The 15,072-nt window shown below is 30.6% G+C and overlaps 1 protein-coding gene across 2 annotated transcripts; it reads left to right on the forward strand.

Annotated features, from left to right (window-relative positions):
- Positions 1–10,968: 10,968 nt before the first annotated feature.
- LOC133685319 (cysteine proteinase mucunain-like) lies at positions 10,969–13,846 on the forward strand. 2 transcript variants are annotated; one of them, XM_062106894.1, is made up of 5 exons: positions 10,971–11,582; positions 12,173–12,408; positions 12,525–12,665; positions 12,949–13,419; positions 13,516–13,846. In XM_062106894.1, exons 1-5 carry the CDS (start codon positions 11,105–11,107, stop codon positions 13,627–13,629), a joined length of 1,440 nt encoding a protein of 479 aa, XP_061962878.1. In that variant the 5' UTR covers positions 10,971–11,104; the 3' UTR covers positions 13,630–13,846. The 2 variants fall into 2 exon arrangements, with proteins under 2 accessions (XP_061962877.1, XP_061962878.1); XM_062106893.1 differs by having other exon boundaries at positions 10,969–11,582; positions 12,949–13,846.
- The last annotated feature ends 1,226 nt before the right edge of the window (positions 13,847–15,072 follow it).

Raw genomic sequence — 15,072 nt, forward strand, 5'->3', positions numbered from 1 at the left:
TTTGAGTTTTTATTTTGATTTCTTTTGCTAAATGTTTGATTTCATTCAATTTTACATTGAATCAATTAATATTAACCCCCCTTGTTTATAGCATTTGATCCTTATTCTTTTATATTACTATATTTTTTTGGCATTTTATCTTTTTTTTTCTAACATTGAAATGTTATTTGTCCTCTTATTTTGTTTTGATTCCAGATTTGCTCCTTTTTTCTTTTGATTTTGAGTTCTTTTGGGATTTTTTTTTTATTTTTTTTAACTTCACCCTTGAATCAATGAATATTATTTATTTTTCTTAGCATTTATTCTTCGTTCTTTTATATCACTTTTTTTTAGGGGGGCTTTTATCAAATTGATTTTTTTATTTTCATTCTCTAACATTAAAATGTTATTTTTCCTCTTATTTTGTTTCGGTTTCATATTTGATCCTTTTTTATTTTAGATTCTTAACTTGATTTTTTAAAACATGTTGGTTTTTTCCTTTTCTTTTCTAATTTCACCCTTGAATCAATTAACATATTTTTCACCCTGATTCTTTCATATAGCATTTGGTCTTTATTATTTTATATTACTATTTTTCTAGAGACTTTTGTTAAGTTATTTGTTTTTCAATTTATCCTTCAATATCAATTTGGTTATGAATTAAGAGTCATGGTTATCGCTAGCAGAGTTGCATCGGGTTCATGATCGCGGTGATGGGTTTGAAAGGTTGACTCAGGTGATATTGATATTTTTTATCCTTCAACGCTTTGTATTCTATCCTTTTTTTAAGTTTTTTTTTTTAAATTATTATGGCCCCATGCATGATTTGCATGCCGACAAACACGCTCGGGTTTGCTTAGGTCATTTCTTCCCCTTGGATTTTTTTATTTTCTTTGTGATGCCCCTGGTTAGATTGAAATTTAATTTTGTTGTTTTTTTCCTGTTAATTAACATTTTTTTTACCATGACCACCCTTTTTTTTTTGTTTTATCCAAATGATGTTGTGGGATAAAACAAGCTTATTCAATCTAGCTAGATCTATGACCTAAATCTCGACTTCTTACATTTTGAAAACATGTTTATAGTCTTTTGATTTTTTTTAGTACCAAGATTTTTTTTTACTTTCTACTGCGTAGTGCGGGTCATAGACTGTTTGTATATTAATTGAGATTAAAAGATATATTTTTTTATATCATTAATAATATATTTTAAAAATTTTAATAAATTCTTTTGAATATTAATTTGTAAGATTAAATAGGAGAAAATACTTCCAATTCTTGGCCCCGGATTGATATTTAGTACGATTCCAAAACATTAAATTTTTTTATAAAAAAATTTATAAATTCCATGTGCAACTCCTTTGTTTGTTTTTCATTAAAAGCAAGAATTGTCCAGAAGCACCGAATAGGCTCCTTGTATTTCGATTCAAATGCAATCATTCACCAAGCTAGTAAAATTCAAGCGACAAACTAGCATGCCGTGCGCTAACATCGGCAATACAGTTGACAGGCAAGGCAGACGACCCATTATAAAAAATAGTGTTAGTGAATGTGGTTGAAATTATATTTTTTATTTACAATTTTATATATATATAATGAATGTATATGTATGTATGTATGTATGTGGATTGTTTTGACAAGGTTATGTAAAAATTAATTTTTAAAAAATAAAAATATATTATTTTGATATATTTCCGAGTTAAATTCATTTTAAAAAGCAACTACTATTACATTTTCAAACACTCTCAAAGGCTTCATGGTCATTCTAATCTTTTTAGAAAAGTTCTCGTGATTACTTTTAGGTATTGTTTGTTTTTGTGGTGACGTTGTATTTTTAAAGAAAAAAATATTTTTTATGTTTTTAAATAGTTGTGATATGTAGATATCAAAAATAAATTTAAAAAAAATAAAAAAATTATTTTAATATATTTTCAAACGAAAAATATTTTAAAAAATAATCACTACAAAAATATCAAACAATGCCTGGACTCCTATCTTAATTTTTTTAATAGTTTTTGTTTACATGAAGATTAAGAAAACATATTATTGTGTGAAATTTTTCTAAAACAAAGACCTTGTTCGATTTGCAATTAAAATAGTAAAAGAAAATGAACATAAAGATACAGATGAACCAAATAATACAATACTTCATGCCATAAAAAAATATGAAAAAGGTGTTTTGAAGTAAATAATTTTGTTTTTCTTAATTATTAAACATGTATTCCATGAAAAAAAATTCATTCTTTATCAATAAACAAGCTTTCTATTTTTTTTACTTCTTAAACAAACTTTTGTTAGATAATATTTCTAATAAGAAAAGGATATTTTTTTTTTTATCTTTTATAAAGATGAATTTTATTTTTTAAAATAAAAAATATTTATTTTTAGATAATATTTTTAATACGTGTAGCCTTGCATGATATTTGTTTTTTCTTTTATTTTATTTAATTAATTTAATTTGTATCTCTATTTCTATTATTGTTTGCTTAAATAGAAAATTATTTTAATAAATAATATTAGCAAATACAACCAAGTAAATATCATGTATTTCAAGATTAAATATCTTGATTTATATCTGTGTTTTGATTTTCAAAGTTTTATTTTCAAATATTATTAATAATTATTTATTTATTTATTCACACTAATAATTCTAGATTTATTTAATTACATGTATGCATAAAAATTTTAATTTTAATTTAAAATTTTTAAATTATAGAAAAGCCTTTAAAACATTTATATATAAAAAATAAAAATATCTAACACTGTTTGTTTTATAAAATAAAAAATAAAAATATTTAAAATAAATTCGTTTTATAAAAAATAAAAATATATAACTAGAAACACTATTTGTTTTTACGTTTCAAAAGCGCTTTTGAAAAAAATTTAATTTTATTTTAATTTTTTCTATACTTTAAATTAATATTTTTTGGTGTTTTTAAATCATTTTGATGTATTGATATCAAAAATAATTTTTAAAAAAATAAAAAAAAATATTATTTTAATACATTTTCTAAGTAAAAAACAACTGCAACTATAGTGTCAAACATGTAAAAACACCAAGTAACTTCAATAAATCATATCCATTCAAATCTCGCATTAAAAAAAAAAATACCTTTTGTTCCCATGAATTTTAATTCATGAGTTGATGATGTCAGATAAAATATTTAAAATGAAAACTTATTTAATTGTTGCAATATTTGACGACCATCAAATTGATGGATAATAACTACTCTATTGACGTGTGAACTCCAACTAGCTTTTTACGAGGTATTTAGAGCCCATTTGGAAATATAGAAAAATAGTATTTTTTTAAAAAATATTTTTTTATATTTTTGATTGTTTTAATATATTTATTTTAAAATTAATTATTAAAAAATAAAAAAAATATTATTTTGATGCATTTTAGAATAAAAATATATTTTCTACCTTTGTCAAAGAAATTATAATATCTTTTTGGAGCAAAAAAAAAACTAAACCTTAAGGTAACAAATTATAAAAATAATAAATTAGTTTTCTAAAATCTAAAATCACAATCAATAATATTTGAGAGCAATAAATATTATTTAAAAATATATGAAATATTCAGATTATCTGAACCAATTCAAGGAATAAATTTTTGAAAAGTTGGGAGAACATATAATTAAAAAAATAACTTGAAATTTATTTGGGATAATTTAAGTAAAATGAGAAAAAAAAAGTCAGATGATATCCAAATTGTATATTTTTTATTTATATATATTTAAAGAATTTAAAACTAAAAAGCTTGTAATTTCTCACAAATCTAATTTTACATGGTCAAAACTTTTCTCTTGCATGATGTTATCTAATTATTGAATTTTTTAAAAGAATCTTCAAATTTTAGGGTATCCAAATTATACGAAATTTAATTCAAAGAATCAAGTGAAGAATATTTGAAGAAAAACAAGGAATTCACCTCGAATCATCTCTATATTGACCAGTCTTTAAAGGGTTAATAGGGTTTTAAATTCATACCATGGATCTACTTGTAAAACATATACTAAATTCATTTAATCCGCGTAGTTGTAATTAATTTCTACCCCAATTATTTATCAAATCAAATGGATGTGTTTTATGTTTTAATTGTAAGGGTGGAGACCCTATGTAATATACTAGTTAGCCCATGTGTAAGGGTATGCATCATGTTTGAAGGAATTTCTAAGTATGCAGAGGAGAACCATGGAGGAACCTATACTTAAAAAAACTTATAAGAGAGTGGGGTAAGATATAAAGGACTTCATAATTAGAAAGTTTTTTTAACAAAAGGAGAAACTCATGAAAACAGAGCATGTACTTAAAACATTTCTAGGTGGTTGGAGGAACATAAAAAAGGGTGAGTTTATACATAGAAATTTTTTTAAAAATCTGAGGTAAACCCATGAAGGGTGGAGCCTATACTTAGAAAATTTATTAGTGGTTAGGGGGAACTCAATAAGAGGATGGAGCTTGTACTTAGAAACTTTCTAAATGGCTAGAGAGAACTAAATGAGAGAGTAGAGCTCATACTTATCAAATTTATAAGTGGTTAAGGGGAGTCCAATGAGAGAAAGAAGCTTGCACTTAGAAAATTTCTAAGTGGCCAAGGAAACCCAATGAGGGTGAGGGGAACCATAGAGGAACTCAATATGGGGTGATATTATTGTATTAGGGAGACCAAGTCCATCCCCTAGAGATTGGTTTTATTGCACTAGTAGGTGAAACTTGCCTAATGGTTGAGGGAAACTCATGGGATGAACCCAATGGAGGAACCCAATGAGAGGGTGGTGTTATTGCACTAGAAAGATCAAATTCATCCATTAGAGAGTGATGCTATTGCATAAGGGAGATCTCATACTGATCCCTTAGATAGTGATGTTATTTCATTAAAGAGACCTCATATTTATCCCTTAGATAGTGGTGATGTTGCACTAGGAAGACCCTATACAAATCCTTTCCTTTAAGAGTGATGTTATTACACTAGGAAAACCATGTCAACCCCTTATAAGGAGAGTTGTGCTCGTTCAATAGGTGAAACTTATCTTGTAAGTGGAGCTTGCTTGGTATATGGAACTCACCTATCATTTAAATTTTTTCTAAGTGGCTATGGAAAACTCAATGAAGGAACCTATTAGAGTAACCCAATAAGAGGGTGATGTTATTGCATTAGAAAGATAAAGTCCATCCATTGAAAAGTGATGTTATTTCACTAAGAATACCTCATATCTATACCTTGGAGAGTAATGATATTGCATTAGAAAAACCTCATACTCATTTCTTAGAGGGTGGTGTTATTGCATTAGAGAGATAAAGTGCATCCTTTGGAGAGTGGTGCTATTGCACTAGGGAGACCTTATACCCATCCCTTGGAGAGTAATGTCATTGCACTAGAAAAATTTCATACCCATCTCTTAAAAAGTGATGTTATTGCACTAGGGAGACCAAATACATCATTTGGAGAGTGATGTTATTGCATTAGGGAGACTTCATTCCCACCCCTTAAATAATAGTGTTATTGCACTAGAAAGACCAAATTCATCCATTGGAGAGTGTTATTATTACATTAGAAAGACCTCATATCCATCACTTGAATAGTGCGGAGCTCGCCAGATAGGTGAAACTCGTTCAATAAATGGAGCTCACCTGGTATATGGAACTCACCTTTTATGTATCATTAGAGCCCCTCAAGTCCCAATGACACCTTTTAGCGTATATAAGCCACATAAAAATGATGGGTGTAGCCTTGGGGAATAACCATAAGCATAGTTGTGAGTGTAGTCATAGGTATAATCGTCGACATAGTTATAGGTGTCATTGTGGGTGTAGCCGCTGACGTAACCACATAAGGCACAATTGTGGGCGTAACTACTGGCTTAGCCACTAACATATCATTAGCGTAGCCGAAAACATAGCCACTGACGTAGCTACCATTGTATCAGGGCTTCTTTAACCATAAAAAGGACTTTCAATAAATAGTAATGAACTAACTTTTTGTTCAAGTTCCTACAGATAACGCTAATAATGAGGTTCTAAAAAACCCAAGTAGCTTAGAAGCAAAACTAATATGTTAGATAACCAGTTAATCTCGTGGTTCTAGCAATTTGATTCATTCTCCCTAGCAAAGGTGGTTGGTGTCTGGTAAGTCAAGGTGGCTGGCACCTGTAAACGGTTCCATTTGGTAGATTTAAGGACTCTCAGATGCTTAAGTAAATATCTTTTTAGAAAGAGAAAATGCAATGATATTTTAGAAAGATAGACTTTGAAAATATGTATATTGAAAAAACAGAGAATAAAGAAATTGTGAACCTGACACTTGAAGGATTTATGGAGTATTTATAGCCTATAAGTCTTGTTCTTTTATGGTGAGTAGGGGCTGGAATGGTTTTTTTTTTTTATCCTGATAGCATTAATAAGGAATAAATATTCCTTACACAAACATTAATGCGATGAAAATATAGTAGGTTTTTGAGAGATTTTTTATACACCTGGAGATATAGGGAGAATAAGATCTAAAATATTACTGAGCACATGAGAGCTAAACTCTTCCTCTAGGTTAAGCCTACGGTGACGGGCTTTTCTCCTAGGCCGAGTCTATAAGGGCTAAGCTCTTCCACTAGGTTGAGCCTACAACAATGGGTCATCCCCTAGGGTAAGGCCATAAGAGTTGGAATCTTCTCCTAAATTGAGCCCATGAGGGTTGAGTTTTTTCTCTAAACTGAACTCATAACATTCCTTGGAAGTCACTTTTATCAATTCTTTGGATGATATAATATTCATTAATCTGGTTAGACATAATAAAACATCTAATTAGTTTGTTTTTTCTTTAAGTCACTTTTATCAATTAAGTTGAACCTCCCTAACCTCTAAAATTAATTTGCTTTTAGATTTAAGCTACAAAAAAATTATATAAATTAATGCGTCAACTACTAAATAGTAAAATATAGGTCTTATAACAAGTAATAATTGATTTTTATATTGAAAAATGATGACCGCATATGTTTGTATAATTAACATATTAGTCCGCGCTTCGCAGCAAGTCAATAAAGATGAAGAGTATAGAGAATATTTTAAGTGTCCTGGATCTGATGACAATTCAAGACCTAATAGCATTGAGTCTAGCAGCCGAGCCAGACCCATTAAAAGAAAACTTGAGTCCGGTTGCCCAGCCAGACCCAATGGCGTTGGGTCTGGCTGGGGGTATAATGAAATTCTTCGATCTCATAGAAATGATCCGTTTTGTTTGACTGATGGAGACAACAAATAATTAGTTTTAACAAATTAATATATTTTTTAGAAATAAAAGTAATACTAAATAATAAAAGAAAAGAACTTGATTTTGCTCTCCTTCTTTCTAGTAAAGATCACTTCCTAGTTCGATCAATTTTGAAAAGAGATCCACCTCCCCCTCTTATTAAATTAAATAGTACAATCTTCTCTTAAAGTAAAAATAGGATTTTAGGTTGCTCTATAGGTAAAGAAATTCTATTACCGGGCGGAGATGAGAGAATTAACTAACTGTTAACCCTGATATCTCTTGTCGGTTATCGGTAAAGAAACCTTCTAACCGGTTAGGTTAAGCAAAGTAGGTAACCGTCATCGGGGTTTATTCGTGAAAGTCAGCTTTGAAAGTTAGACCCAACAACTTTTAGAAGAAAACTTGGGTCTGATTGCCCAACCAAAAACACTATGCATGTACTGTGTATATAGACTCATTGCAATGTGAACTACATTATAGACATAGAGTGTTTGCATCATGGACAATATTGTAGCACCATGGGGGCATTGTCTTCTCTGTGATTTCTTCCAAAAGCTATTGGGTCCAGCTGCCCTGCCAGGCCCAATTGGATTCGGCTGCCAAGCGTGACCAAATAACTTTTGGAATCAAAAACAGAAAAGACAATGCCTCATGTTGCTACAGTGTCGTCCACAGTGTAAATACTCTATGTTTATAGTGTGGTCAACAGTTCAAATACTATATGTCTATAGTGTGGTTAACAATGCAATGAATCTATGTACACAGTACCTGCACAGTGTTTTTTCCACGTGTTTTAAAGTATAGTATAATGTCTTTATATGATTGTTTTTGTTTATATAATAACATTGTTATTAAGAGCATTACTGTTTTTCAACAAAAAAACTCAAATAAAAAAATACTTACATATTAACGAGTAAAAAAATTACAAATACAATTTTATCTTAAAAATATTTTAATATGTGTGGTTAACACACACATGAAAGCAAAGAAACATCATTATACCTCGAACAAAAACTTTCCAACTAAGATTCCACATTTAACTTGCTGGTGTGGAAAGAGATTTTGAAAATCTTAAAAACTAAGAGAGCGTTTGGAAATGCGGTGGTACTCGTGTTTTCAAAAAATTCAAATTTTGTTTTTGCTAAAAAATATTTTTTTATCTTTTGGATCGTTTTGACGTGCTGATTTCAAAAATAATTTTTAAAAAATAAAAAAAAAATATCATTTTGATGCATTTCAGCATGAAAAACACTTTGAAAAGCAACCGCAACCACACTCCCAAACAGACCTTAAACTGAGACTATAAAAAAGTATAAGGATCAAATTGTAAGGTGTAAATAATTACAAGGGCGTAAATTGTAAAATTACAAATAAAACTAAAAGGCATAAGTGTTTTACTATGGATTGTGCATAGTGCAATCCACAGTAAAATGACTAATGCCTCTCTTAAAAAACTAAATAGTTGAACAAACACTTAGGGGTAATTTTGTATTTTGATATCTTTATTGCATAGTATAATTACTTTTATGTTGTATAAATGAAAAACACAAATAATGTCTTAGGGGTTTTTATGAAATTTCATATTTCTTGTACAGTCTAATTACCCTATAGCCCCTTGGTTTTTTTTGGTTTTTTGACCTTAGTTGTTTTTTACAATTATCTTGTGGAGTTAATGATGTTATGGTCCTTTTATAAATAACAATGGTCAGCACATGCAGAGCACGCATTAGTAGGTAGGAGTAGGGGTGATCATTTTCGGTTCGGTTCGGTTTTTATAAAAAAATAATAACCAAACCAAATTTTTTTTTAAAAAAACCGAAACAGAACCGAAACTGGTTCAAACTGAATGGTTTCGGTTCGGTTCATTTTTTAGAACAAAAATCGGTTCAAACCGGTTTGGATCAGGTTTTTTTTTGTTTGGGTTCGGTTTGATTTTATCAGTTTTAGACTTATAAAACCGAAACCGAACCAAACCGGTTGGTTTTTCAAAATTTTAATCGGTTTAATTGGGTTTTTTTCATGGTTCAGTTTTTTCGGTTATTTTTTTTCGATTTTCTTGATTTTCTCGGTTTTTTGGTTTTTTTGCTCACCCTTTGGTAGGAGGCACCCATGCTTTTTGGGCGGCGCTTGCGGTGCCTCTGGTAGTTGTTGGTCGCATTCAAGGACGATATTTGAAGCAGCGAGCCACCTTTTACACAGTGGGCTGACATGTGTCAGCCGCAAGGGAACGACAGAGCTCCAACGATAATTTTTCTCCTCCTTCTTCTTTTCTCTCTCCTCCACCTCAAAATGTGTGTTGGCCTTGCAAAATTACAAGGTGATTCTCAATCTTTTAATTGTATTGAATTTGATTTAGTTGTTTTTCAATTTCATTAATTGAGATTTGATTTTTTAATTTTTATCAAATTTGATCATCATTCTTTTGATTCCTATTTATTTTGCTTTTAATATTTTTTCTAATTGGATTTTATTTTTTGATTTCATCCATAATCATTTGATTTTAATTCTTTTTTTTTTGTTGAACTTGATCCTCATTTTTATGATTGGAATTCCTTTTTATTTGGAATTCTCTTCTTGATTGATTGTTTTTTTACAATTTCATCTACCATTGCTTAATTTCATTGAATTTTCATATCATATTTGATGTTTATTTTTTTATTATACTTTTAAAACTTGACCAGGGAGTTGACCTTTGTCATGTCTCGGGTCACAGATTGGGTCGAATGATTAGGATTGCAGCTGTCAATCAATTGTTTTTTTTTTTTATCATGTAAGAAGTAAAAGTGACATTATTGTGAAAAAAAAATAATGGTAAAAAAAAAATCAATGGTTGTTGACATGATTTTTCCCAAGTTGATCGCTTGATTTTTTATTCAGCTAAAAAGTAAAAATTATATTATTTTGATAAAAAATAATGAAGAAAAAAAATTCAATTATAATCCTTCTTCTTTTAATTGGTCTTTTTTTGTTTTGGATTCCTTTTTAGATTTGTTTTTGTTTCATTCATTTTCATTTGATTTGTTTTGTTTATATATCAAATATAGTATTCATTCACTTGATTGGTGTTTTTTTTTTTCTCTTTCAATTTTGTATCTCAATATTTTATTTTATTTATTATTTTTCTAGATTTAGTCATCATTTTTTTAATTGCTCTTTTTTAATCATTTTCTTAATTTTTTTTCTTTTAATTTTATCACTTAGCATGTTATTTCATTTGTTTTTTAATTCAATACTGGTTCTTATTCTTTTAATTGCTCTTTTTTTATCCTTTTTTATTTTATTTTTTAAGTCCCTCATTATTTTCTATATAAATTTTGGTTCTCATTACTTTGATTATTATTTATTTTATTTTTAATTTTTTGATGGTTAAAAAATTTATTTAAGATTTGTTTTGGTATTCTGTATGGTTATCTCGATCTTGTAACTTGAATTTTTAATTTTAAAAATTAACTCGATTTAACTTTAATTTTTATTTTATTTTTTAATGTTAGATTATTAGGCTTTGAATTTCTTTTTTTTTTTTGTGGTTATTCTAGATTGTTGGTTAATGAAATTAACCTGAATTCACTTAATTTATTATTATTTAAATGTCTTTTTTATATTAAATAAAAATTAATCTCTCTCGCGGTTAACACGGAAAAAAATCTATTACTGTTTAACGAGAATCCTGATTACAGTAAAATAAAAAAGCCGTGGACACCCACACACTTCTCCAAATATAAGCAGGACCCACATCAGCCAATTTCAACGCACCTTCCATCTCCTGTACAAACACCTTTTTCCGATCCTCTTCAATTCCCTTCCCTTCCCTATATATTTATCTACACGTACCTAGAGACTCTCCACAGAACACAAACACAAAGAACCTCCCAAAACAATGGCCTCTCTTCATCGATCTTTAGCCTTCATGGCTATGTTGTCCTTGCTTTCTGTTTGTTTAGCCATAGACATGTCCATAATTGATTACAACATAAAACATGGCCAAGTCCCAGAAAGAACAGAGGCAGAGACAAGAAGAATCTACGAGATGTGGTTGGTTAAACATGGTAGAGCATATAATGCGTTGGGTGAGAAAGAAAGACGATTTGAGATTTTCAAGGATAACCTTAAATTTATCGATGAACATAATTCTGTTGGGAACCCGAGTTATAAACTTGGGTTGAACAAGTTTGCGGATTTGAGTAACGATGAGTACCGGTCGGTTTACTTGGGTACGAGGATGGATGGGAAGAGAAGGTTGTTAGGTGGGCCAAAAAGTGAGAGGTTTTTGTTTAAGGAAGGTGATGATTTGCCGGAGACTGTTGATTGGAGAGAAAAGGGGGCTGTCGCCCCTGTTAAAGATCAAGGCCAGTGTGGTATGTTTTTGTTACTTTTTTCCTTTTTCTGTTTTTTTTTATCAACAGGATGTCGTTGGACAGCAAACTTGCTGGGTCTGAGGCTCATGAAAAATAATTTCATCCCAGATTTTCCTTCTTTTTGTGTTTGTGTGTGTGTGTGTGTTGTTTTGGGAATTTAGATTTGATAACCGGCGTGGGACCAGGGGCATATTTTTCTCCAAGGATGTTCTTAGTTTGGGTCTTCTCTGCTTGACCATGAAACTATCGCTATCATTTGCTATTGTTATACCTCTATTTGTTTTTTCCTAGACTATATATTTGGTGGGAGCAATTCTTGCTTTTTATCCGGATTTGATTAAGTATAATTTGAATTTTTTTGATTTTCTGGATGAAATCTTTAGGTTTTATAGATAAGATCAGCTAGAAATCGGACTATTTGATTCATGTTTTATGGTAACTGAATTTGGTTTAGGTAGAAGTATTTGATGTCCCACACACAGATTGAACAGTTTGGTGTCTAATTTTGGCAGCTACAAAATTTTATGAAAGCGTTCTGTTTGGCTCAGGCTAATTTCTAATGTAAAGTTTTATTTTGTTTTTTATTAAAGGGAGTTGCTGGGCATTCTCCACTGTTGGAGCGGTGGAAGGGATCAACCAAATTGTAACTGGTAACTTGACATCTCTGTCAGAACAGGAGTTGGTGGATTGCGATAAGACATATAACCTGGGATGCAATGGAGGTCTCATGGACTATGCCTTTGATTTTATTATTGAGAATGGTGGTATTGATACCGAAGAAGATTACCCCTACAAGGCTATTGATAGCATGTGTGATCCAAATAGGGTATCTTGAATCGTTTTCGCTCCTCAAGTTTCATATTTTAGAAAATTAATATTTGTTCTTTAGTCTGATCGGGATGTTGCTTATCCTTAATGCACTTGATCATTTTGTTTTTGCAGAAAAATGCTCGAGTTGTTACAATTGATGGTTATGAAGACGTTCCACAGAATGACGAGAAGTCATTAAAGAAGGCTGTGGCAAACCAACCTGTTAGTGTTGCCATTGAAGCTGGTGGAAGGGATTTCCAACTCTACCAATCTGTAAGTACCGCACCCCATCTTACTAACCATTTTTATGCTTTGGCATCAAGGCTCAACTATCGAAATTGTACGAATTATAATTTGTTTGTAATGCATAATAGGTTAAAGCCCGACTCATTAATCTTCATAGCCTTGTTACCAGAATGCATCATTTATAGTTCACAAGTTTGGAAGCAAGAAACATTTGAATTCTGAATGGGACAACTTCCCACAAACTGAATTTTAAGTAGTCTTGTGCACGTTAATTGATTACAGTCTTATGTTTCTTTTCTTCTTTGTTCAGGGTGTTTTTACTGGGTCATGCGGAACACAGCTAGACCATGGTGTGGTTACTGTTGGGTACGGTACAGAGCATGGTGTAGATTACTGGATTGTGAGGAACTCATGGGGTCCTGCTTGGGGAGAGAATGGGTACATCAGGATGGAGCGTGATGTTGCCAGCACTGAAACTGGAAAGTGTGGAATAGCAATGGAAGCTTCATATCCCACCAAGAAGTCTGCAAATCCCCCTAATCCTGGTCCCTCCCCTCCATCTCCAGTGAACCCTCCACCTCCAGAAAAGCCTTCCTCAGAGTGCGATGATTACTACTCATGCCCTGCTGGAAGCACATGCTGCTGCATATATCAGTACGGTGACTATTGCTTTGGATGGGGGTGCTGCCCTCTGGAGTCTGCAACCTGCTGTGATGACCATTACAGCTGCTGCCCTCACGAGTATCCTGTCTGTGACCTTGAAGCTGGAACCTGCAGAATGGTAAGTATAGTCACCTATTCCCTTAAAGACAATTGTAATGAGTTTGTGAAGGCAGCTTCTGAAATTTTAACCTTGTATGCTGCTGATATGTTACAGAGCAAGAGCAATCAATTTGGTGTTAAGGCGTTGACTCGAGCTCCTGCTAGAATTACTCAGTCTCACCAGCTTGGTGGTAGGAGGCGAGCTGGTAGGAGGTTCAGCTCTGCTTGAGATAATCCTAGGTCGTTAAGGGTCTGCTAGAGCAATATGTGGGGCTAAGGTTGACCATGTTTAGTTCAGCGAAACTTGTCATCTAGTTTTTCATTATTTGTAAATTCCTTAAATTGTCTGCTGAGGAAGATGCTATAAACTTACGATTGGATGGCCTCCATTTGTAAATAATCATCATCAACTATTGATTCCCTTCAATTCTTATTTTCGTTTATAATGGTGTTTGTGGGGCTCATTGCTTAGAATCACTGCTTACTGTTCAATTATCTGATGAAACCCTGAGGTGCACGATTGGTATAAAATAATAAAATATAAAATATCAACGAAAAAGCTGGCTACTCCACGGATGTAACTATGCTTTTTCCCCTTTTAGAGAGTGGTATGGGTTAAAATAATAAATATGTTAGTTAAAATGTATACAGGTTAATTAATTTTGTTTTTATGAAAAAATTTCTATGAAACTATTTTCTTAAAGTGAACAGGGATTTTCCCATTCTATTTTTGGGTTATAATAAGAATCTTTAACATTGTCGATTAACAAGAAAAACTAATAAAGGGTTTTTACTAATTTTGTTTTTTTTTCTTTGGTTTTTTTAATTAATGTTTTTTTATTTCATCATTTAATAGTAGATTTATTTTTTATTGTTTTATCTCATTTTCATAACACGGATCATGGGTTTGACAAGTTAATTTGATTTACTTAAAATTTTTTTTTAATGAACTTTTTTTTTAATTTTATTATTTAATATTGGATTGATTGAGAATTAAACTCTATGGTTTGTTTTATTTGCTTTCTATTAGGTTATTCCAACATCATGACCCGATAATAGTGTTTAACGGGTTAATTTGAGTTAACTTAAGTTATTTTTTGTATTTTTTTTTTATTTGAAGAGGGGTTTTTGATGCATCCCTCGTCATAAAGTATATTTCATTTGAATAGTGCTTTGTTTATTTGATTTTTATTTGATTTTTTTTTTCAATCAATTTTTTTAAAAAATTCATCATTTAATAATAGATTTGTTTTTTATTGAGTTATCTAATTTTCATGATACGGATCACAAGTTTGGCAGGTTAATTTAGACAGCTTGAGTTTTTTTTTTTCTTAATGCATCCCTCGTCACAAAGCATATTTCATTTGAATAGTGCTTTGTTTGTTTGTTTTTTCTTTGATTTTTTTTTCAATCAATTTTTTTTAAAATTCATCATTTAATATTAGATTTGTTTTTTATTGAATTATCTAATTTTCATGACACGGATCACAAGTTTGGCGAGTTAATTTAGATGACTTGAGTTTTTTTTCTTAATTAACTTTTATTTTCCACTTCCATCATTTAATATTTGGTTGATTAAGAATTAAGTTTCATAATTTATTTTGTTTGTTTTCTATTAGGTTATTCTAACATCATGACTTGAGAATAGTACTTAACGAGTTAACTCGAGTTG

Source organism: Populus nigra, chromosome 1 (assembly GCF_951802175.1).
Source record: "Populus nigra chromosome 1, ddPopNigr1.1, whole genome shotgun sequence".
Classification (NCBI taxonomy): domain Eukaryota; kingdom Viridiplantae; phylum Streptophyta; class Magnoliopsida; order Malpighiales; family Salicaceae; genus Populus; species Populus nigra.

Bases quoted from the DNA above. Each gene is read 5' to 3' on its own strand.
- LOC133685319 (XM_062106893.1), top strand. From the start codon at position 11,105: ATGGCCTCTCTTCATCGATCTTTAGCCTTCATGGCTATGTTGTCCTTG. The intron at 11,583-12,172 runs GTATGTTTTTGT...TTTTTATTAAAG, and splicing joins TAAAGATCAAGGCCAGTGTG to GGAGTTGCTGGGCATTCTCC. The intron at 12,666-12,948 runs GTAAGTACCGCA...TTCTTTGTTCAG, and splicing joins ATTTCCAACTCTACCAATCT to GGTGTTTTTACTGGGTCATG.